This window comes from Ostrea edulis, chromosome 9, assembly GCF_947568905.1.
Source record: "Ostrea edulis chromosome 9, xbOstEdul1.1, whole genome shotgun sequence".
Classification (NCBI taxonomy): Eukaryota; Metazoa; Mollusca; class Bivalvia; order Ostreida; family Ostreidae; genus Ostrea; species Ostrea edulis.
In genome coordinates, this window is record NC_079172.1 from 28,887,143 (window position 1) to 28,912,195 (window position 25,053).

The 25,053-nt window shown below is 33.7% G+C and overlaps 3 protein-coding genes across 14 annotated transcripts in view; 2 read left to right on the forward strand and 1 right to left on the reverse strand.

Moving 5' to 3' along the window:
• Positions 1–13,014, forward strand: LOC125657584 (uncharacterized protein DDB_G0290685-like). The gene is made up of 5 exons (XM_048888251.2): positions 1–158; positions 1,041–1,062; positions 8,962–9,099; positions 9,897–10,148; positions 10,967–13,014. The coding sequence occupies exons 1-5, from the start codon at positions 156–158 to the stop codon at positions 11,665–11,667; spliced, it is 1,116 nt and encodes a 371-aa protein (XP_048744208.1). The 5' UTR covers positions 1–155; the 3' UTR covers positions 11,668–13,014.
• A 1,711-nt stretch (positions 13,015–14,725) lies between these two features.
• Positions 14,726–24,385, reverse strand: LOC125657585 (copper homeostasis protein cutC homolog). 4 transcript variants are annotated; one of them, XM_048888256.2, is made up of 11 exons: positions 24,259–24,385; positions 23,727–23,774; positions 22,028–22,104; positions 21,198–21,257; positions 20,645–20,844; positions 19,356–19,524; positions 18,678–18,718; positions 17,311–17,346; positions 16,781–16,914; positions 16,133–16,160; positions 14,726–15,467 (listed from the first exon to the last, which is right to left on the reverse strand). In XM_048888256.2, the coding sequence occupies exons 6-11, from the start codon at positions 19,520–19,522 to the stop codon at positions 15,247–15,249; spliced, it is 627 nt and encodes a 208-aa protein (XP_048744213.2). In that variant the 5' UTR covers positions 19,523–19,524; positions 20,645–20,844; positions 21,198–21,257; positions 22,028–22,104; positions 23,727–23,774; positions 24,259–24,385; the 3' UTR covers positions 14,726–15,246. The 4 variants fall into 4 exon arrangements, with proteins under 4 accessions (XP_048744213.2, XP_048744211.2, XP_048744212.2 ...); XM_048888254.2 differs by lacking the exon at positions 20,645–20,844; XM_048888255.2 differs by lacking the exons at positions 20,645–20,844; positions 23,727–23,774.
• The window catches only part of LOC125657583 (zinc finger CCCH domain-containing protein 13-like), a 32,958-nt gene continuing 29,319 nt past the window's right edge, over positions 21,415–25,053 (forward strand). For 8 of the 9 annotated variants that reach the window (XM_056150063.1, XM_048888250.2, XM_056150066.1 and 5 more), the window contains exons 1-2: positions 21,437–21,666; positions 24,289–24,401. In XM_056150063.1, the coding sequence (XP_056006038.1) occupies positions 21,544–21,666; positions 24,289–24,401 (236 nt within the window). In that variant the 5' untranslated portion in view covers positions 21,437–21,543. Of the gene's footprint in view, positions 21,667–24,288; positions 24,402–25,053 lie in introns of all 9 variants that reach the window. The other variant, XM_056150062.1, reaches the window with a different exon arrangement.

The following is a 25,053-nucleotide window of genomic DNA, read 5'->3' on the forward strand; positions in this document are numbered from 1 at the left end:
AAAAGAGAGCTAATGGCGCGAATCCTAAGATATGATAGAAATGTCGATTTAAAGCGCAATCTCTCCCCTCTCCATACCTGTGTATGGTCGTTGTAAACAAACAACCGAGACCCTAGCAGTAGTCAGGAGAATATCCCCGATAAGGAAAAACCAACATGGTAAGTCTCTTTTAAATCATTTTTGCTTGTTTTCCATAGCAACGACATTATGTGGGGTTAATTTTCATTAAGCCTTTTCTGGTTTTTGAGAAATTTTGACACGAGGTTGCTTGTTTTTGTACAGTCTTTAACACAACCCGGTCTTAGATACGGGAGATACAAAATCTTGGTGATGGCGATTCGCGACCTAGTATCCACCAGATTTTACTTGCGTGTAGTTTATCTGGAACAAATTAGTGTTACATTGAGTAAACCGGTTAACGTACTAAAATTTACTATATCAATGATCATACTTTTTTCTAATTAAAACAAAGGGAAGAAAATTTGTTTACATGACATAGTAAAAACAGTCCCAGAGACGATTCAGCACCATTTAAAAGAAATATTACAGGATAGAGAAAATTGGAGCCCCCTCCCTCCCATCTTATTTAAATGCCGAAAAAATTAAGTTCTTTGTAGTTAATTCATTCCTTCTTTATTCATGCAATTAATCGACTGTTTACCATGACATTATGTTATTGAAACCTATTCAAAAGACAGGAGATTTTTCCGATCGCATGATAGAAGTCCACCCCCGGGGGCGGATTGCTTTTCACGAAGCCTAGAATTCCACCACGCGATGGCATGATGAAATTCAACCATAAATTATCCAACCTGCGCTTACTTTATGAATATTAGCGACGGTTTATTATCCTGAATTACATTCTATTTAAAGTCCCCACAGCATTTACAACATAGACCGTTCAATTTTTTATAATAACATTTTCAGTTTACGAAGTAAAACGTCTTTATTTTTCTGCCTATTAAATATAACACATAATAAAACAATATAAATCTACTCGAATTCTGTTTGTCTTGAGAGAGATTTTCTTCTGTTTTCAGGGCGAATCCGGAGACGTGGCGAGTAAGTGCCTTGTTTTATAAGTATTTTATTGATCATGTTGATAAAGAGAAATTTCAAATCACAATCCTATAATTTCCAAACCCCATGTACAAACATCGAGCTCCACTGTCTAAAGACTTGTAGTGAGGAGACCACGTAAATCCACGCTCTCTCACACTGCCGCTGTTTCTTGTCCGAGGCTAATCCTTAAAGGCTTTATTGGAAAACAACGAGGAAATCCATGTTACTCCATTATGTAATTAATTTGTCTACATGAAAATGGAAATGAGGAGGACCCCCACTTCCGCTTTCTGATCAGTTGATTTACACGTGTAATCTCACTCAGCGACAATCTGTAGCTTTGTACAGAGATTATATTTCTCTACACGCGGCTGAGTTTGATTCGTTACATAGTAACTTACCAGTTCGTTCGTGTACTCGGCCGTCAAGATAAGCCACAATCGGCCGGTTTCAACCCTCCAATAAGTGTTCACAAGATTAAACCACTGGATCACTGTAGGAGAGATTTCCGAAAGTTTTAGCATACAATTAGCAAACTATTTCTTTAATTCCAATATTTGAAGGAGTTATATATCAGATGTTTGGTTATCGATATTTCATAAAGATCTCTGTTCCAGTTGGTCTTGAAGGTTGAATGTAAAAGGTCAAAATCACGAAAAGGAGGATTTTATCAAACTTCCAAACGCACTTAATTGCGAAGATTTCATCTTGGTTTCATAAGAGAAAAGTTTATCTGGCTTATGAGCAGCGAATGTAACAATATTAATGTTAATTAATTAATATTAATTAATTAATAATTAATATTAATGAAAAATTTGCCCATTACATATACATATAAATAGCTGTTCATCATTAAGAAAAGTTGATTTATGAACTCGTAAATTTTTATTTCTTTATCTATCTTCTAGATAATCACTCTTTAATATGATTTATGTACATGAACTTTGTATGCCCTCTGGGCCCAAAATTGGCAATAAGCGGATCTAAAGGAAAGAGGGGGGGGGGGGTAATAAATAATAATGTATAAGGTGTTCGAGACCAAAGGAATGCATACTGGAAATAGTATTTGTATGATCTCTTCTAGCAGATCAGTAAAGTTGGCTACTAGTAACCAGCTACTAGTAACTGGCTACTTAAAAAGAGAAAAGTTGGCTACTAGTAGTCAGCTACTTGAACCAGGAAAAGTTAGCTACTAGTAGCCAGTTACTAGTAGCCAGCTACTAAAAGTAAGAAAAGTTAGCTACTCGTAGCCAGCTACTACAAAATATAAAAGTTCTAATTACTGATAAGCAGCTACCAGATAAAGGTTAATGAGTTTGAAAATTATTATCAATCAGATTTATTTCTAAAGAGGACGAGGAGTCGTATGAAATTTCATGCTCAATTATATCCCCAATTACATAACGTTGCAATGCAAAATACGAATAAACTTTTTTCAACTGAGTGTTTACTTTAAAAATGATACGGATTGAATTCAGACCTTCATTCATTTGATATACCATCCATTTGGAGATATCTGCTAATTTACAATTTGATTCGAATTACCTTGAAATTTCAACATTTGTATAAATACCGTAAGAAACTTTATGTTTGTATTAGATATCTGACGAATTTACAACTATACATATGGCAAGAAGTGATAGATGGTGTTTTGATATGCCACGAATTTTCAGATATCGCTCTTTAGGAAATCAGTTACTTATACATTTTGATTATCGGTACAATGAAATTTCAAGATCTGTGTAAATATTCCGTGTTTATATCATATATTTAACTAACTTACAACGATACGTATGGCGAGTAGTGATATTGGGTATCGTGATATGTCATGAATTTTCAGATGTTACGCTTAAGGAAGTCAACTACTTATACCTTTTGATGGCAGGCAACCTGAAATTTCAAGTTTTTCGCAAATATCTTAAGGCACGTTATGTTTGTATTAGATATCTCATTAATTTACCAATATTCATGTAAAGAGGAGTGGTATTAGATATCTTCATCAGCTATCAATTTTCAGATATCACCATTAAGGAAGTCAACTACTTATACCTTTTGATTCCTGGTAACCTGAAATTTCAAGATTTTCGTAGATATCTTAAGGAAATTTGTGTTTATATTAGATATCTGACTAATTTACAACTATCAAAGTGAAGAGGAGTGATACTAGGTATCTTGATATGCCATCAATTTTCAGATATCACCCATAAGGAAGTCAGCTACATATACCTTTTGATTCCAGGTAGTCTAAAATTTCAGGTTTTTCGCAAACATCTTAAGGAACTCTGTCTTTGTATTAGATATCTCATAAATTTACCATCTCACATATGACAAGGAGTGATATTAAGTATCTTAATATGCCATCAATTTTCAGATATCACGTTTAAGGAAGTCAGCTACTTATACCTTTTGATTCCGGGTAACCTGAAATTTCAAGTTTTTCATAAATATCTTAAAGAACTCCTTGTTTGTATTAGATATTTGACTAATTTACAACTATCCATGTGAAGTGGAGTGGTATTAGTTATCTTGATATGTCATCAATTATTAGATATCACCCTTAAGGACGTCAGCTACTTATACTTTTTGATTGAAGGTAACATGAAATTTCAAGTTTTTTATCAGTATTTTAAGGAAGTCTGTGTTTGTATTAGATATCTGACTAATTTACAATTATCCACGTGAAGAGGAGTGATATTAGGTATCTTGATATGCCATCAATTTTCAGATATCACCCATAAGGAAGTCAGCTACTTATACCTTTTCATTGCAGGTAACCAGAAAATTCAAGTTTTTAGAAAATATTTTAAGGAGCTCCGTGTTTGTTTTAGATATCTGATTAATTTACCAATGCACATATGACAAGATCTGATATTAGGTATTTTGTTATAACATCAATTTTGAGATATCAGGCTTAAAGAAGTCAGCTACTTATACTTTTTGATTCCTGGTAACCTGAAATTTCAAGTTTTCTAATAAATATCTTAAAGAACTCTGTGATTGTATTAGATATCTGACTAACATACAACTATCCACGCGAAGAGAAGGAATATTAGATATCTTGGTATGCCATCAATTTTCAGATATCACCCTTAAGGAAGTCAGCTACGTATACCTTTTGATTGCAGGTAACATGAAATTTCAAAGTTTTCGCAAATATCTTAAGGCACTTCATGTTTGCATTGGATTTCTCATTAATTTACCAATATTCACATGAAGAGTAGTGGTATTAAATATCTTTATAAGCCATCAATTTTCAGATATCACTCTTAAGGAAGTCAGCTACTTATACCATTTGATTCTAGGCAACCTGAAATTTCAAGTCTTCCGTACATATCTTAAGGAACTCTGCGTTTGTATTAGATATCTGACTAATTTACAACTACCAAAGTCAAGAGGAGTGATACTAGGTATCTTGATATGCCATCAATTTTCAGATATCACCCATAAGGAAGTCAGCTACATATACCTTTTGATTCCAGGTAGCCTAAAATGTCAGGTTTTTCGCAAATATGTTAAGGAACTCTGTGTTTGTGTTAGATATATCATTAATTTACAACCACACATATGACAAGGAGTGATATTAAGTATTTTAATATGCCATCAATCAATTTTCAGATATCAGGAGTAAGGAAGTCAGCTACTTATAGCTTTTAATTCTAGGTAACCTGAAATTTCAAGTTTTCCGTACATATCTTAAGGAACTCTGCTTTTGTATTAGATACATCATTAATTAACCATCTCACATATGACAAGGAGTGATATTAAGTATCTTAATATGCCATCAATTTTCAGATATCACACTTAAGGAAGTTAGCTACTTATACCTTTTGATTCCTGGTTATCTGAAATTTCAAATGTTTTGTAGATATCTTTTAAGGAACTGTGTTTGTATTACATATCAGACTAATTATCTACTATCCACGTGAAGAGGAGTGATATCAAGTATCTTGATTTGCCATCAATTTTCAGATAGATATGTTAGATATCTGACTAATTTTTTTTTGCTGATATTACAGGGCTTTATATGAACTGTCTTGATATGCGATCAATTTTCAGATATCACGTTCAACGAAGTCAGCTACTTATACCTTTTCATTTCAGACATCCTGAAATTAAAATTGTTTTGTATATAGCTTAAGGAACTCTGTGTTTGTGTTAGATATCTGACTAGTTAACTACTATCTATGTGAAGAGGTGTGATAATAGGTATCAAGATACCTAATATCACTCCTCTTCACGTGGATGGTTGTAAGTTAGTCAGATATCTAATACAAACGCAGAATTCCTCAAGATATTTACGGACAACTTGAATCAAAAGGTATAAGTAGCTGACTTCCTTAAGGGTGATATCTGAAAATTAATTGTATATCAAGATACCTAATATCACTCCTCTTCATGTGAATAGTTGTAAGTTAGTCATATATCTAATACAAAAGCAAAGTTACTTAAGATATTTTCGAAAAAGTTGAAATTTCAAGTAACCAGGAATCAAAAGGTATAAGTAGCTGACTTCCTTAAGGGTGATATCAAGATACCTAATATCATTCCTTGTAATATGTGAGATGGTAAATCATTGAAATATCTAACACAAACACAGAGTTCCTTAGGATATTTTCGAAAAACCTGAAATTTTAGGTTACCTAGAATCAAAAGGTATAAGTAGCTGACTTCCTAAAGCGTGACATCTGAATATTGATGGCATATCAAGATACCTAATATAGCTCTTTGTCATATGTGCACTGGTAAATTAATACGATATCTAATACAAACACAGAGTTCCTTAGAATATTTGCTAAAAACTTTAAATTTTAGGTTTCCTGGAATTAAAAGGTATAAGTAGCTGACTTCCTTAAGCGTGATATTTGAAAATTGTTGGCATATCAAGATACCTAATATCATTCCTCTTGACGTGGATAGTTGTAAGTTAGTCAGATATCTAATACAAACTAGGAGTTCCTTAAGATATTTATGAAAAACATGAAATTTCAGGTTACCTGGAATGAAAAGGTATAAGTAGCTGACTTCCTTAAGCGTGATATCTAAAAATTGATGGCATATCAAGATACCTAATATCATTCCTCTTCACATGGATAATTGTAAATTAGTCAGATATCTAATACAAACTAGGAGTTCCTTAAGATATTTATGAAAAACTTGAAATTTCAGGTTACCCGGAATCAAAAGGTATAAGTAGCTGACTTCCTTAAGCGTGATATCTGAAAATTGATGTTATATCAAGATACCTAATATCAGATCTTGTCATATGTGCATTGGTAAATTAATCAGATATCTAAAACAAAGACGGAGCTCCTAAAATATTTTCTAAAAACTTGAATTTTCTGGTTACCTGCAATGAAAAGGTATAAGTAGCTGACTTCCTTATGGGTGATATCTGAAAATTGATGGCATGTCAAAATACCTAATATCACTCCTCTTCACGTGGATAATTGTAAATTAGTCAGATATCTAATACAAACACAGACTTCCTTAAAATATTGATAAAAAACTTGAAATTTATGTTACCTTCAATCAAAAAGTATAAGTAGCTGACATCCTTAAGGGTGATATCTGATAATTGATGGCATATCAAGATACCTAATACCACTCCACTTCACATGGATAGTTGTAAATTAGTCAGATATCTAATACAAACAAGAAGTTCTTTAAGATATTTATGAAAAACTTGAAATTTCAGGTTACCCGGAATCAAAAGGTATAAGTAGCTGACTTCCTTAAACGTGATATCTGAAAATTGATGGCATATTAAGATACTTAATATCACTCCTTGTCATATGCGAGATGGTAAATTTATGAGATATCTAATACAAAGACAGAGTTCCTTAAGATGTTTGCGAAAAATCTGAAATTTTAGACTACCTGGAATCAAAAGGTATATGTAGCTGACTTCCTTATCGGTGATATCTGAAAATTGATGGCATATCAAGATACCTAGTATCACTCCTCTTCACTTTGATAGTTGTAAATTAGTCAGATATCTAATATAAACACAAATTTCCTTAAGATATCTACGAAAATCTTGAAATTTCAGGTTACCAGGAATCAAAAGGTATAAGTAGTTGACTTCCTTAATGGTGATATCTGAAAATTGATAGCTGATGAAGATATTTAATACCACTCCTCTTTACATGAATATTGGTAAATTAATGAGATATCTAATACAAACATAACGTGCCTTAAGATATTTGCGAAAAACTTGAAATTTCAGGTTACCTGCCATCAAAAGGTATAAGTAGTTGACTTCCTTAAGCGTGACATCTGAAAATTCATGACATATCACGATACCCAATATCACTACTCGCCATACGTATCGTTGTAAGTTAGTTAAATATATGATATAAACACGGAGTATTTACACAGATCTTGAAATTTCATTGTACCGATAATCAAAATGTATAAGTAACTGATTTCCTAAAGAGCGATATCTGAAAATTCGTGGCGTATCAATTAAATGATACAGATTGAATTCAGACCTTCATTCATTTGATATACTATCCATTTGGAGATATCTGCTACTTTTACAATTTGATTCGAGTTACCCTGAAATTTCAACATTTGTGTGAATACCTCAAGAAACTTTATGTTTGTATTAGATATCTGACAAATTTACGACTATACATATGGCAAGAAGTGATAGATGGTGTTTTTATTTTAAAGTAAACACTCAGTTGAAAAAGTTTATTCGTATTTTGCATTGCAACATTATGTAATTGGGGATAATTGAGCTTGAAATATCGTACGACTCCTCGTCCTCTTTAGAAATAAATCTGATAGATAATAATTTTCAAACTCATTAACCTTTATCTGGTAGCTGGCTATCAGTAATTAGAACTTTTATATTTTGTAGTAGCTGGCTATGAGTAGCTAACTTTTCTTACTTTTAGTAGCTGGCTACTAGTAGCTAACTTTTCCTGGTTCAAGTAGCTGGCTACTAGTAGCCAACTTTTCTCTTTTTAAGTAGCCAGTTACTAGTAGCTGGTTACTAGTAGCCAACTTTACCGATCTTCTTCTAGCATTAATTACCGGCGGTTGGTGTAACAGTTGTATACATACGATATGTTGAATAGGATTCGGCGTTTAATATTTACACCTTTCACTACTAAGTTTTGGACGATGTGAACCGGTGTTATATGCTACTTTGTTAATTGTGGTTTTATATATATATATATATATATATATATATATATATATATATATATATATATATATATAAAGTCTATGATTTGGATTTGGACTGTCACTACTTAGACAAATTGACCGGAAAAAAGTACAATCATTTATCAGGCGGGGAAATCGAAGATTATTTCAATAGAGTCTATGTGTGGCTAGATCAAGCCCCCATTAATTAGTAAACGGTAACTGGAAATGTACGAGCTTGATTCGATTAATTTAATTCACACACCGAGGGATCACACACTGCCCCACGATGTAGGATTTTGAGCTTTGGGTTCACACATTTGTTCCCATAATCTCGGCTGAGATTCGGTTCGGCTGAATATTTGGACTGACGCATTCACTGGTGAAGGCGTCTGTAGTCCAAATACTGTATCCAGCCGAACCGAATCTCAGCCGAGATCGAGCAGGGTTCCTAATGGTTTCGAAGTTCGCTTTATTCAAAATTCCAACCTATGCATCATACTATTCTATCCCGTGAGGTGTCTTTCCCGTCCATTATGCTACATCACCCGTACATTGGTATAAACACACGTAGAGTTATTCTGCCCTGGAGGGGCTCTCCGTTGTATGATGCCTTTGATTTTATTATTTTACACTTAATCACTAAATTGGAAGAATTTATATTAGTACGCGTATAATTCATTTCGCAACAGCTGGTATGGAAAGCTGCAAATTCTTAATACGGTATTTCAAATTGCATTTTAGGATATCAACAATATTTCAACCATTTTGCTGTTGATGGTCTACTGAACAAGGATGGTTTTCGGTCCGTCTTGCAGTGTTTGGAGATGGATCCGCCCCAGTGTATCGTGGACGAGATGTTTGCCGAACATGACAAAGATGGTCAGGATCATTTGATTCTCCTATGTCTTTGTTTTGATAGTACATGCATATCATGTACCAGTGAATGCAGTTGAATTTCGGTATCCCGAACACCGATATTTTGAATACCATAGAAGTAATACTTATTCTTTAAATATTTCACCCTTGATATATCGAATCCTCGGATATCTCGAAGTTTTTTCTCGGTTCCATGGAGTTCGAGATAATAAGATTTGACTGTATATAGTGCTTTCTTATAAGTACGTTGTACAGACCCCATTGTTCTGCCAGCTGATCAATACCAAGAGCAGACAAACACAATTAATTCCCTAATCTCGGTGAGGTTCATGGGTGCCCGAATCGCTTGTAAACTTCAGATGAGAATACACGAGGCATCTGGTAGCAGGAGATGGGCGCGGCTAGGCTTGGATTAGCCTTCAAAGGCGTCAGTCCAAATATCAAGCCGGTCCGAATTTCTGCCGGGAATATACGATGCTGTTAGCAAATCTATATAGCTTTCTGAGAGAATATAAGAATTTTAGCTTTGATATGTAGATAGGCGTCTTGACTGCGATAGACGCCTAAACTAGGCTTTAGTCCACATATCACATACAAGTCGAATATCGGAAATAGTATTACTTTCCATAATCAAGTTCTTATAACTTACATGTATAGGTGAATTTATCATTATTATTATTACATGATTTATTATCATATAGGTTATCATTGTTATATAATTCATCATTATAATATTATATAATTTATCATTATTAATATATCATTTTCTCATTAACAATATCTTTTCACAATTTGTACAGAGAATTCACAGCTAAACCAGGACGAATTTTACGAATGGATCAAAGACCGGGTGAAATCTAAGAATGAGATGAGGGACTCCCTAATGCAGAGTTTGGATATATTATTCCCTGAATCTGTGAAAGTGAAAATCGACGACCTCCTGGAAAAGCTGTCTGATCTTGGTGAACAATTCGACGAGTCGGAAGCGTCATACGCACGAATGACGCTGGAAGAATTCGACAGCAACAACGATGGCTGCATCGACAAAGCAGGTGATGCTGGCATATAACATTCTAACCAACTTTCTCATGGCAGAACCTTAATTCATATATATTCATACATAACCTCAGTCACAATATTGTTTATCGTAAAGGTGTGTGTGTGTGTGTGATATTGTTGTATTTAAAACTTCTGTTTTTCATTGGGCAATGGCAATGTTTAATCACATATGGCAAAATCACTAGCCGCGTATGGCAAATGATCACATCATATGGTGAATGTCCACCGTATTATTCTAGGCAATATGTACAAGGGTGCGCTTGATTTACGAGCACTGTGTACACTGAAATAAAATAGAGTGGTGTAAACTTTTGTATAAAATAGAGAATGAAAAAAAGCAGAATCAGCATTTTAAAAATGTCTAGTTTTGTAAATCATATTAAACAAATCGATATATCGTGTCTAGAATTATGTATCTGGAACCATGTGCATTATCTATGGAACTATTTAATTTAAACAGTATTTTATAATGAAAATTTACAATAGGATTGGACAGCAGGCACTGCCTATGCAAGTCCTCTCCGTAGAAGGTACAAGGTCATACAAACTTTAGAATATATAAATACAGTGTTACACAAAGGATACAATATGAACATTGCAATATAACGGAGCTCGAACTTAAACGTCTACATGGCACAACCTGACCCCTGACCCTGACCTATCTGGAACTAATGTGCAACAAGTAAATTAGTGACTTTACTTAAAAAAGTAGACAAGTACACATACATCAATAATTAGGAATTTATTTGACCCAGGGGGTGTAAATCTCCATGTGAAAATAAAATTGATGATAGTTTTATTACTGTTACAGAGTTAATGAATTGTTTCTACTCCAATGACGTACAAAAGCATGACAAGGAAGAAACAGCAGAAACGGATGGAAACCAAGCTACAGAAGAAACACAAGAAACGGTGGATGAATCTGGAAACCAAGCTACAGAAGAAACGGTGGATGAATCTGGAAACCAAGCCACAGAAGAAACGCAAGAAACTGTGGATGAATCTGGAAACCAAGCCACAGAAGAAACGCAAGAAACGGTGGATGAATCTGGAAACCAAGCTACAGAAGAAACGCAAGAAACGGTGGATGAATCTGGAAACCAAGCTACAGAAGAAACACAAGAAACGGCAGATGAATCTGGAAACCAAGCCACTGAAGAAACACAGGAAACGGCGGATGAATCTGGAAACCAAGCTACAGAAGAAACACAAGAAACGGTGGATGAGTCTGGAAACCAAGCTACAGAAGAAACGCAAGAAACGGTGGATGAATCTGGAAACCAAGCTACAGAAGAAACACAAGAAACGGTGGATGAATCTGGAAACCAAGCTACAGAAGAAACACAAGAAACGGTGGATGAATCTGGAAACCAAGCTACAGAAGAAACACAAGAAACGGTGGATGAATCTGGAAACCAGGCAACTGAAGAATCCCAACAGGAAACACAAGATGGAAACCAAGCTACAGAAGAAACACAAGAAAATTCTGGAAATCAAGAAGGGGCAGAATAATATTTTTTCTTCAGAGTTCTTTCCCTTGGGGAAGGAAAATCAACCCATCTCTATACCGAAAGTGAAATATCATATACTGCACAATGCTTCCAGGAAGATGGAAATATTCAACCATTCTGGATCTGACATTGGAATTAGTGATCTATTACAACTTTAGTTCACAATTTTAATTTCTCCAATAATAATGCATGAGGATTCAAATTACAATGATATTATATTTATCTGGTAAATGAATGCAGTTCTATGGGTGTTCGAAAGCAGCATAAGACTTGTATGTATTACATTACATGTATTGATTTCAAAGAAGAGAAACTGTGCTAAAGTAGGACTATATTGGCAATTATAAGCATCAGAGACGCTTACAGTCATTACAGCTTCTAGCTACAGAATCCTCGAATAGTTATAACTAAATCCGTCCAATCTAGTCTCTATCTCCATGGTGACTATTTGTGATATTAGTTGTAGAAAACCTGGTATAATTAAACAGTGTCATGTCCATAAATCTCTCCAATATGGAATCATGTGCTGAGAGTCTATGAGATACTATAGAAGTACTCTGCTCTGATTAAATTTTTATGTATTCCAAATGATATACAATATTGTGTTTCACATGTATGAATGCATTTTTTAAACAAGAGTATAAAGGCATTTTTTTTTTATCTCTGCGAAAGAGAAATAATTCTGCACTTCATGTACAAATACAAAATGGATATTCATAACGATTTTTATTGGTTGTTGTATAGAAAATGTGACTATTTTATTCACTAAAAGTCAACAAATGATAACCTTTAAGGTGAATCTAAACATTTTTGAAGAAAATATAATTGTTTCTAAATATAAATTTAAGTTTTATATACATACATGTATATCTGTATTGCACCAATTTCACACACACACCCCCCCCTCCCTATATCATGCATGGTACAATCTAAGTTTTTATAAAATTAACACATGGTCGTCTTTTCAAACAGGAAATGTTTTCAAACTGATAGCAAGATTGAAGAATACAAAGAGAGAGGAAAAAAAAATTCAGAAAATGTTATTTTTAAATTATTATTTTTTTTACAATAATTTAGCATTTTATTGATGTCTATATATTTATAAATATAATGTAGAGAATAACTTACACAGATTTGAGTTCAGGTTGATTCTTCTTACTATATTTGTTTGTAATACTATAACTTGCTCAAGTGTTTTTATCTTATAATCTATTGATAGCTTATGTTGAATAGAACAGATGATTTCTGCCCTGTTAATCACAGTAGTGATGTTCACCATATTATATTTAGTAGTAAAATAAAATAATTTTTTCAAATATTAGTAGCAATAAAGAATGTTCAAATTCAAGGTCGTTCTCTTTTGACATGTGATTTGAAACCAATTGACATTTTTATTCCACAGAGTTTGAAGACAAGAGGTGTATTGTGTTTGTTCTGTCTGCAACTTATACTAAAAATTTATCATACCAAAGTAGCTCTTCGATTACACAAGATGTTAAGGATTTCTCACTTGTATTTGGTGCATATAAATGGTCAGGTCAAAGCTGTTTGACAGAGAGGTCACGATTTTATTGTGTCAAGGTCAAATTTCAGATCATATACATGTAGTATTTTACAGAGAAGTTTCAATTTTAAAAATCTATTTAAGAGCAAACTTAAAAAGGACTACAGTCACTATATACATGATAAAATATTCATTAGCCAACGAAAAATTGATGTTTAAACCTGTATATTTTTACAGTGATATACTCAGAAGAAAGCTGGATGTAGATAGTCTAGTCAATTTATTGTTTATAGTTTTCATTTTGTGGTAAAAAATTGGAAGAGGGTAAATGATTATTTTTGGGTTTATCAGTTATCTATGTAAATACTATAGAAATACTGTGCATTTCGGTTAATATCTTAGTACATTTTCCTGCCTAGGAGAAATAAGAGGTGAATTAAACTTTACAGAGTGGCCTTTGTATATCTATCTGAACATTACCATATCCAGCAAAATTACAATTACTTATACTTAAGGCCATTTCTGAGTGCATGTTGCTTTTCTTGACCTTAAATTAATAAAATTTTGGTAGAGGTTATCAGAAAATTGGTCATGGACTGTCTCTAAAATCTTTATGCATTGATTTTTTTTCGTAAAATTTTGCATTTAGGTTCTATATGAAATAATCTATGCATACTAAAACATATAATCCCAATGAAGTTTGTTTTCTCTTTCTTATACTACATGCATATGTATTCACTGCATCTTGATTAAAAAACTAGCATTTCCAAACTAAAAAATTAAACTCAGATTAACAACATCCATTTCAAATTAAAATCATCAATGGAAATAAATTTTCTGTTAACTGGTACAATAATTTTAAAAACCAGATCATGCGATCTTGAAAAATATGCATTTTTTCTGATAGACTCGGCAAAAGTTAGGTCGGATTTACAGAGTTATGTCCCTTTTCTATAGTAATTTAAATAAGATATTAAATGATGCCAAATTTAAGCATTCAAATCATCAGACTTTGGCAGACTCTTTATTACATATACATACATGTATTTTATATGTGCTAGATTTTATTAATACCATAAAATAATTTTTATTGTAATTAGTTTGAGATTAAGCCTAAAATTTTGCAAGATTGACTAGACTTAAGATATTTTACCACTGAACAGAGAAAAACTGTAATAGAAATTAACTGGTGTAGCAATGTATATTTATAGCAATGATTATCAAGTTTTAAGAAAAACTGAAGTTTCACTGGTAAATACATTGAAAGTACATTTATCCAAAAACAGGTGTTTCAATGGTCATGAAATAACTGTTATAATGAGCCTCAAAAGCACAATCACTGATAAAATACTGGTACTTCAATGATAACTGCAGCTATATCAATTAATTTCGATTTTTTTTTTTAATGGAAAATTTCCAATTATTTTGGTTAAGGGTTTGATTTATTTCACCAGTACACATGAGTCTGCCCAAAGCTGTGCTGTATCTTTCCCAAAATAAAACCTTCACAGATATAGGCATGTTATCTACATGTGAATAAAATTGAGAAATCATATCACTTTTGATACTATGTATTTCAAATATTGGATACAAATTCTATTCATAACATAAAAAAGAAAAAAAAGATACAGTATTTCTCTAAAGGTTTAAAATTCTGAATTTTTAAGAAGCCCAAAAAACCCTTCACGAGAAAACAAATTTCTCATAGATGAAAAATTAGCAGTAGAATGAACATGAAAAAAACCAAACATGTATTGAATTTATGAATAAATGTATAAAAAAAAAAAAAAAAAAAAAGGGACCAGAAACCATCACAATTGGTAGCAAATTTAGACCTATATAGTTCATGGTGTGTCATGACCTTTACTCAGTGTCATGTATGTCTCATGTCAAGGTTATGGCTGCAACACATTTCTCTAAATGAAATGTGTATGTGAACCTTAAATTTGCTGGGAGGGTACCTGACCAGCTTTTATCTAAAAAAAAAAAAAAATCCACCTCAAAATATGAAGTGAATTTTCTAACAACTCCAAGCTGGTAAAAGTTTAACCACAGAACAGAGAGAATGGAATTATTTCATCTTTTATGAGTATGTCCTTGATGTACAAGTTGCAGAACTTTGTCCTTGTCTGTGACCTTGACACTGAATTCTGGAGGACACAGAGCAGCTCCCATGGTGATGCCTTCTTTTCTGTACGACATCTTAGAATGAAGGGTTGCCCGTGCTGATCCGTGAAATTCCTTTGCTCCACATCCATCTAAAATTCTGTTCAGATTACCTGAATTTATTCCTCCACCTGAAACATATGCAATGATAAATTTTTGAATCAAAAGTTTGAGGTAAAGGTCTTCAGCATTCTTTAGCCCGTCCACACAGGTTTTAAATAGACATTCTGACTGGGATATACAGGGGGTTTCAGATGTGAATCGAAGATTAAACAACCTGTAAACCACATGATAAGGGGTCCGTGATTTCCCCTCACAGCCAGTATGATGGCGGAAAATCACCATTGGGCAAGAAGTACATGCATGGTTGTTCACAAAAAAATTGACCCTGTAAATTGTAATTTTATGAAATACCATGTTGTATTGATTTTTTAATATAACTGTATGACAATACCTCAAACCACGGATATAAGCTCAAAATTCATCCTATCCATTTCAAGTTAATTAATGGAGTAAAGGCACAAGTTTGTGATTTTGTTAAAATAAGCATATTACGGATTTCTAACAGACCTAGGCATAGTTCCAAAGAGTTTTTAATAATAATCAATTATCATTTAATCAGAAAATTTGGATTGGAGGTAAGCTTAGGTTGATGTGGACATGAAAATTGATTGCAAGTCTATCTAATGAAGTTTGAATAATTTGGGTGTAATGCTACAGATAATGACATCAAATTACAGTTAATTAAGATACAGCTAATTAAGATATAGCTAATAAGAATGAGTGTCTTAATTACCTGGCATCACACATGTTCTATCACCCGCCTAAAAATGAATAAAACACTGTTATGACATGCTGTTGAAGCAATACATTTAGACTCACAAATAATCTAATTTAAAACTAACAAAACTGTCAAATAAGCATGATATATAAACAAGCATGTGCATGAGATGAATTTACAATATATGATGTCACAAGCTGCCAGTCACCATTGAATTGTCAAATAACCTTACTTTTCAAAACCTGTTGGTTTCAGAAAGTATGGAGCACATGCATTAATCATGATAAGATTCCATAGATATTAATCTTTATTTCGTAATGTTGCAAATACATGCAACTATTTATCATTGACACCTATGGTCCATGCTCTCCATCGGAATGTGATATTTTCGACAGCTTTCAAGAACCACCACCCCCTCCCAAAATCATAAATTTTGTGGCAATCAAGGTATCTAATAACAACGTACTTGTACAGTAGATTTGGACATATTTATGAAAATAATTTTCTGCAACAAATAAAATTATTGGAGGAACTTAATTTTCACAAGTGCATAAATTGATATGAAAATAAAAGCCTCATCAATGAAATAATGCATCAAAACTTGACTATTTGATTCCTGTCAAAGAACAGGGGAAAACTGGTCAACTGACAAACATGACATACTCTTTCAACCATTTGTTGAATCATGGGTAATCCTTCCAAAGCTGAAGATGATCCACCACTTGTCAACACCCGTTGAAATCCTAGATCCACCACATCATCTAGAGCCTGAAGAATGTCACTTGTCATATCTATAGCTAAAATGATTACTTAAATATATTGATACATACATTCTTTATATAATTTTTAATATCTGATTGTCAGGCTTCACCTCAATATCTCGAACTCGATGGACCGAGAAAAAACTTCGAGATATCGATATCTGAGAATTTGAGGGAAAAATACTTGAAGAATAAGTGGTTGGGGCTTCCAAATCACTCCGACATATCCATGGTATTCGGGATATCGGTATTCGAGATACCGAAGTTCACCTGTATAAGCCACATCAAATTCATTTCTTTCATCAAATCTAGGCCAGTTCTGGCATTCCTTCAAAGATTACAAACTACCTCAAAACAAAATCATTCTATTCTAATCTCTACATTTAGAATTACTTAAATTCTATTCTAATCTGTACATTTAGAGTTACTTACCTCTGTGAAATGTTGCAGGAAGTGGCCTGATTAAGTCTACAAAATAAGTGAATAAATTCAGTGATAAGGTTGATCTATACACCACAACTTATACTAATATAAAACATCAATAATTTTGTGCACTTTTCATACATGCCAACTTTTGAAAATCCCCATGGGGGATTTTGCGCGCGACGACCTTTTTTCAACGCTCAAAATTCACGACATTTTACCATGAAAATAAATATTTGTCTTTTCAAATAAAATATCAATCTAATCATTATACATGTATCATACATTAACACAACACCAAGTGTGTTTGACCATTGACTTGAACAAAACTATAAAAAAAAAACACTTTGAAAGATATACATAAGTATTTTAATAAAATTATCTATTCAGCAAAAAATCCTCTCCAACAAGTCACATACAAATATCAAATAATACTTAAAGTTGCATCCTTTTACACCATATACACATTGGCTGGTCTATATATATCAAAATTTAAATTGAAGCACATGCATTTAGGTACGACTACACAGGCGATCTTGATTGTCTGTAAACAATTTCATGGGCTTGCAGAGTCTGGTGGAACAATCTGCATTGCAACCAGAAAAGGAGTAGTCTGCCCTGCTATGAAGTTTGCGAACAAAACCTTTGCACCCATGACATCTGAAATAATTATCAGGAAAAAACACATCAAAATATACGTTTTTACTTGTAAATTAAAGCTACTTGCAAATATAAAATTCAGTACAGACTTGTGCGAATTACGCATCACAGAGTCTATTGAATACTACACTATATAGACTATGTAATACATCGCTATAGACAGATAGATTCGGATAGCCTATATTATTATAGTTGGAAAAACATATATTTTACGTACCTTATTGCATATTTTGGATGCTGTCAGCGAGAGGCAAAAAATATCGGGAATGTCCGATTGTTTGGTGGTGCATGGTGACACTATTATCGTTGTCATTCACGTATGTGTAAAGGATATGTCAATTTGAAATCCGTCCCGATTAATTACTATCAAAACATGCTTCGCACTGTCCAATAAGCACCCCGACACAGGCAGACCAGGTAAATTACATCACCCCGATACCATGCGACACAGGTAAACAGCAATGGCTGACTATTGTCCCGATTTCTGATTGGCCAGTTCAGAAATGACGCGGGATTTCAAATTCCGGTTGGAAATGGGGATTTGTTGTCGTAAAATGGGAGGTATTTTTAGAAAATCGGGATTTCGGGGTATTTTTGCAATCCCGATCGGGATATCGGGATTTGCCTTTTCAACTGCTTCAAATCGGGAGAATCCCGCACAAATCGGGAAAGTTGGCATGTATGACTTTTATATTACATCCTAAAAAGACAGTTACCAAGGAATTTTGAACATAACTGCTTGTCAACTGTACCATCCCTGAAAAAAAGCAAACCATGTTAAATTCCTTTTCCTATATTGTCAATAAATGGTATTTATCCAATCTTCTGATTTCAAATATTATGGTTAAGTATGTCTTAATTAAAGTGTTTTTATCTAGACTTCTAAAAGCAGTTGGAAAAAAAGTTAATGGTGCAGACACCAGGATACTTTATTTTAAAAAGGAATGACACGATGATATACAACATGAGCAAAGTGTTTATTGTTTTCATTATGTAGCATTGTTTTTCTGTGTCTTGATACTGTTGATTTCCCTGAGTGTGATCAAACTGCTGTGTTTTTCAGAATTCATATTACATATGTGCTATCCTTTGAAATTGGTGACATCTCAATACATAAGCCAAATGTTCTTGTGGAAATTGACTGACTCTGTCACAAACAAGATTGCATACACAAAATATAATTTCATTTAACTTCATAGAGGAGTAATAACAAATTTTCCAATATTGCAGTAACTTGATCCAATCAGTCGGATTACCGGTACATCTTGTTGACAGCTTGTCCACTTTGATGTGATCATTTTCATTTAATTAGACTCTTTGGATCAAATTGCTGTAGAAATATTAACTGTGTATTTACTATAAGTAGCTTAATTCATCATTACAGGATAACCTACTCATTGAGGCAACCAAATACAAAGCCATCCGCCCCTGCTTCTTTTAGATCCACCAATTCTGATTTCATGACCTCAATTTCTTCTGAGCTGTACAGGAAGTCGCCTCCCCGAGGTCTTAGCATTACAAACACAGGGATTTTCACATACTTCTTTATGGTCTTTAACATTCCTGTAGTAGTAGATTTGTCACACACATATTATGCAGTTATTGACCAGATCTGAATGGAACAGGATCTTTAAATTGTACAAATATAACTTCATTTTCCTGGGAATTAGATAATCTATAATTATAGTTACAGTAAAATAACTTGTATTTCATAAGATATCATTTCTACAATATTGTCTAGTAACATTTATCAGGGCAACATCATATTTTGCAAAAGCTCAGCTTATTTATCCATCCATATATATATACCCTACACAAGAACCTTATATACTTGTCAAGGCAAAAAATCTAAATGAATAGTGATTTACAGTATGTCTGCCCAATAGCTGCGGCCATTAAGTCGAGCACTCACATTAGTTCTCAGTGTCCCATGTATTTGACCATTAAGCTGACTGACTAACATATATTGATTGATTGAATGTTGTTTAGCGTCCCTCTCGAAAATATTTCACTCATGTGGAGACATCACCATTGCCAGTGAAGGGCTGCAAAATTTAGGCCTATGCTCGGCGCTTATGGCCTTTGAGCTGGGAGAGATCTTTATCGTTCCACAGCTACTGTGGCATGGGACCTCGGTTTTTGCGGTCTCATCTGAAGGACTGCCCCATTTAGTCGCCTCTTACGACAAGCAAGGGGTACCTACTCTTACCCGGATCCCCACAGGGCATATATCTACTCCAGTTACACTAGTATATCCTAGTATATACCTAGTAACAAAACCCACAGACGGTTTGTTTGATGTCTTGTTGAGAATTTTTCACTCATATTGAGACATCACCAGTTGTAGGTGAAGTACCACAAATTTAGTAGACGTATACTTAGCGCTCAGTGCTGTAGCAGTGAAGGTTCTTTAAATCGCTAATGCCTGTCACGACACGGGACCTCCGTTTTTAAGGTTATATCTGAAAGACCCATGATTTTCACTTCTAAATGCTGAGTGTTTGGCGAAGGAGCAATCACTACCTATGTTTACTTCTTAAAGTTTGATGTGGCCATGGCACAGGTGGGGCTCGGGAGGAGCGGGGCTCAGGAGGGTTACAAGTAGAGTATCTATGTAAGGTTTACTGGTGTTGGAAGAGTGTAATATGGGAAAATTCTACTGTTAGCTCAATTCATAAAGCACCTGCATGATTTAATGTGGTCTCGAGCTCCAGTTTCGGAGTCTGACTGCATGACCTTTTTCACTTCCAGTTTCTTCATATACATGTATTTACGTTTCCAATGTTTTTGCCTTCATCTCTACAAATTGTGATGATAGCCATTTTTTCATGCATCCACTGAAGTCGTAAACAATTGGATGGAAGAATATATAGACTGGGGAGTCTGACAGAAATGAAAGTAGAATGTAAATTATTAACTATAATTTTTGAAAATACATGAAGGTATGAACTGCAAGACTTCACCCCAGCATACTTTTCATAAAGCGCTAACATGCTTCTTAAAGTATATGTCAGTACAGAAGCACAGCTGCATGCAGTTCATACACTATTATACCTCTGACATGTATTTTCAAAACTAAAATAAACTTCTTAACTAAAATTCCAAGTCCAATTAATCAATTGATTAGTTAGCTAATATACTGCTTCATTGTTATATTCTGATCAATATTGATGATATTTTACAATGTGTGTATTATCATAGGGCTTGAAGTTATAAACTCTACTATTTCTAATTACCAGTGGTTGGAGTTGTTCCCCCTTCTGACAGATTGGCACACAACTCCAAGCGTGCGGCACCTAAAAAAAAATGGAGTAAATAGATCAGATGTCTTTTATTTCAGGTATTTTCTGTTACTTCTAACAAGTTGTTCATAAATTACCCCCTTTCTCGGCATTGATAGCTGATAAAACAGAATCGATACACACTTCCATGATCAATTATTCCCGGAAATATTTTTCCTTTTACGTTTCAGGTTTGACAATTAGACGATGAATTCAAGATGGCGTCTAATGTACGGGTGGAAATGTCGTTGTGATAAAAAACTTGCTTTCATTCCATTTTCATGTATTGTGGTGTTGTGAAATGAGCAAAATTAAGAGAAGAGTAACAGTTGATTCTGCTAAGTCTGTCCCGGATGAGGGAGATAGACGCAAACCAAGTGTTTTTGAAAGGCTTGGTCCCGGAGCTCGAAAGCAACTAGACGATGTAAAAATGATCACTATCTTCAGTCACTCCATGATTGACATCATTCGCATCTCTAATTTTATTTCGAGTTCATGTTGCTAAAATTGTGTGACCGGGCTAATTGTATCATATTCTTATGTAATGGAAAGCCGTATACTCAATTTTACGTTCGATAGGCCACTGGCACGGGGATTGCTTTGATTTGCTAATTACGGGACGCAACGTTTTCACGTCACTAATTAGTGTCCTTTTTTTAAAATTGCAAAAGAGAACTGTATAAATTCATTCTTGTTTAAATGGAACTTAAACTGATACAACTTTTAAAATATCTTTTTTGCGGCCATTACTTGATAATCACAAACTAAATTTTGTTTTCCCTTACCTCTCTAGGGAAGATATTGTGTTTGTCTTGTCCATCTATCTGTCTGTTCCTCTCAAGTTAGGTGATAGTAGTTTCTCCTGCAGTTAAAGTAAAATTAGAATGAAATTTGACTAAAATATTGCTGCAGAACTGAAGCTCTCAGACTCTGGGAGAAAAAATTGGGTTACACTAGGGCTAAAACAATTCCCCGAAATATTGATAATGTTCAATATATAGTCTCTATTGAATGTTCGATTCATTGCCTAGATCTTTGGTTCGATACGTTGTTAAAAATTGGGTTTGGTAAAATACATCGGGCTTGACCTGTACTTAAAATTTTTACATGCACTAGGGACAAAATAGCATCTGATAATGGTCACACTGTTGTTAGCCTTAAGTCTGACAAAAACAATAATGAACTTAATCAGTTTAACCTACAGAGCCAACAGGCTTCTTGCTGTTCAGCAGTTTGGAAACAGTTTGCTTTTGATATTGTGACAACAACAACTGTGAATCTTTGTAATTAAATAAAGTTATTGGTTTCTTCTGTAAATTGTATCGTATTGAAAATATTGAATCATGGCATAAGTATTGCAATATGTATCGTATCGAGAAGGGGGTGTATCGTTTCAGCCCTAGGATATACCAGAAAGCTGCAGATCCGCACCTTATTATAAAACATCTTAATTACAGTGCAGTTTTTTCTTCATATGAATGAAATCTTATATCATTATATTATTGCATCATGTAGAACTTTGTAAAATATGTAACAAACTGAGTAAATATCCACATACAATAGAGGAAATACCCAGTACTGTTGGTTATTTTAATATCCACATACAATAGAGGAAATACACAGTACTGTTAGTTATTTTAATATCCACATACAATAGAGGAAATACACAGTACTGTTAGTTATTTTAATATCCACATACAATAGAGGAAATACACAGTACTGTTAGTTATTTAAATATCCACATACAATAGAGGAAATACACAGTACTGTTAGTTATTTTAATATCCACATACAATAGAGGAAATACACAGTACTGTTAGTTATTTTAATATCCACATACAATAGAGGAAATACACAGTACTGTTAGTTATTTTAATATCCACATACAATAGAGGAAATACACAGTACTGTTAGTTATTTTAATATCCACATACAATAGAGGAAATACACAGTACTGTTAGTTATTTTTGGTTCACTTTCCGTTACCAAACATCAGAAATTTGATCTAATAACTCTTGTTTTTGGTACGTGTACTATGATATTTGCATGTAACATTCTGAAAAATAATCTTCAGATCAGGCAGATATTTTTGTATTGATCAGAAATGAATCGTCTTCAGTCATCTACAAAATTTGCCCACATAAAGCATAATTTTCGTAACTTCTTGTTAAGAGTTTCAACATTTTTTAGTTCTGATATCCCATATTATGTTTATCTTTGTGTTCCCTAAAATCAGGGTTTAAACTTAACACTTGCCCACACACCAAATGCCAGTGAAAATTTGTGTGTGTGCTTAAATTCGCTGTCTCACTTGCCCACATGGCGAGTGATTTTTGTGAACAGGAATCGGTCATAATTGTATCAGGTTTGGTAATCAGTTTATTTTTAGCAACCAGTCGCTTTTCCGAGAGTTATTTACAAGCTTAACTTAAAGCGTTTTGGAGAGCTCTTCTAAACTGAAAGTAAACCATGCACAATTTTTACCTAAGTCGATCGGCAAGATCACTGTCAAAACAGCTGGAAGTTTTTAACCTTGCAGAAAAATGAACACTATTGCAGTATTCCTGATAATTATGACATAGGGATAGGAAAAAAATAGAAAGCTACTGTTAGTACAAAGAAAGCAGTGTCAATTGAAAAAAATGTTGAGTTGGAATACAATTAATTTGATAATGAATGTTTTTGTGGTAGAGCATATCTTTAAGCATATAAAAAATTTAAAATGTATGGTAACCTATTTTCAACCTCTCTAGATATTGCTATGCATTCAAACGGTTTAGCGAAACAAACGCACAAAAATATATCATCCATTCACATGTCTCGTGGATTTCTTGCATTATATTTCATTAGATGTGGGCTAGCATGTTTTGTTGTGGGCTCCCAAAAATAATATTTCAGGAGTCCACATGGCTCCTGAAAATTTTCGTTAAGTTTCAACCCTGAAAACAATACAATGTGATCTTCATACAGTGTGGTCTTTACCGTAAAATCATCATTAGAGAGAAATCTTCCTTACCTTGTTATCTTAAGTTTGTTTTCATTACAGCGTGGAGAAAGTTCATACCACAACACTAAGTGCCGTCATTGGTTTTCAAGTGGAGAGTGCGCCTTTGGAAGCAGTTGTAAATTTCAGCACGGTCCACCTTATAAAAAAGCAAGGTAAATTTCTATATAGAAATGGGAATCAACTGGCACTAAATTCTGTGACCAGTAAGAGGCATTGTAGATTTCTTATATACTTGTACAAAATTTGTCTCAAGTTATTTCATTTTTAATGTTAGAAAGAATAATTGGCAGATGAAAAAATTCTGATCTGAATTAGACTTAAAATGTGAAACAAACTACAGTTCTTGTCAATAAATCACTCACTTTCTTAGTTTAGTGTGTTAGTACAGAATGATTTATTATATACATGAAAAATTATTGTATTGATACTTTCACATTGACAGAGCAAATTTATTTTCAAGGTCTTGTTATTAATTAAGGTCCAGCGTCTTTCCATTTGGAAAAAAATAGCAGCATTTGCTTGAAATTGGGAAAAAAACATTTCATATAGGGGGAAAAATCAAGCCAGTGCATTCAGGAATGATTGGACTCCTTCTGACTTTCAATTTGGTCAAAACCTACCTTATCTTTAAGTGGAGGTCAAATAAATTAGGTTTACTTAACAATTTTGAAGCAAAAATTGTAATTTGTGGGCTTGTGAAGGAGATTTATGAACAATAAGGCTGTCCTGCCTTAATGTTTTCATTGGGAATTTTAAAGCAAAAATTGGGGAAAATACCTGGAAAATGAATGACAGCACTGTGTA

What these genes read in the sequence shown, in the direction of transcription:
- LOC125657584 (XM_048888251.2), top strand. An exon ending in CGAATCCGGAGACGTGGCGA is followed by an intron (nt 1,063 to 8,961) that starts GTAAGTGCCTTG and finishes ATTGCATTTTAG; the next exon opens with GATATCAACAATATTTCAAC. An exon ending in TGCCGAACATGACAAAGATG is followed by an intron (nt 9,100 to 9,896) that starts GTCAGGATCATT and finishes CAATTTGTACAG; the next exon opens with AGAATTCACAGCTAAACCAG.
- LOC125657585 (XM_048888252.2), bottom strand. Translation starts at nt 21,392, where the DNA reads ATGGAAGTGTGTATCGATTCTGTTTTATCAGCTATCAATGCCGAGAAA. An exon ending in GTATTTGGTTGCCTCAATGA is followed by an intron (nt 18,719 to 19,355) that starts GTAGGTTATCCT and finishes GCTTTTTTTCAG; the next exon opens with GGATGGTACAGTTGACAAGC. An exon ending in TAGAACATGTGTGATGCCAG is followed by an intron (nt 15,468 to 16,132) that starts GTAATTAAGACA and finishes CATATGTTTCAG; the next exon opens with GTGGAGGAATAAATTCAGGT.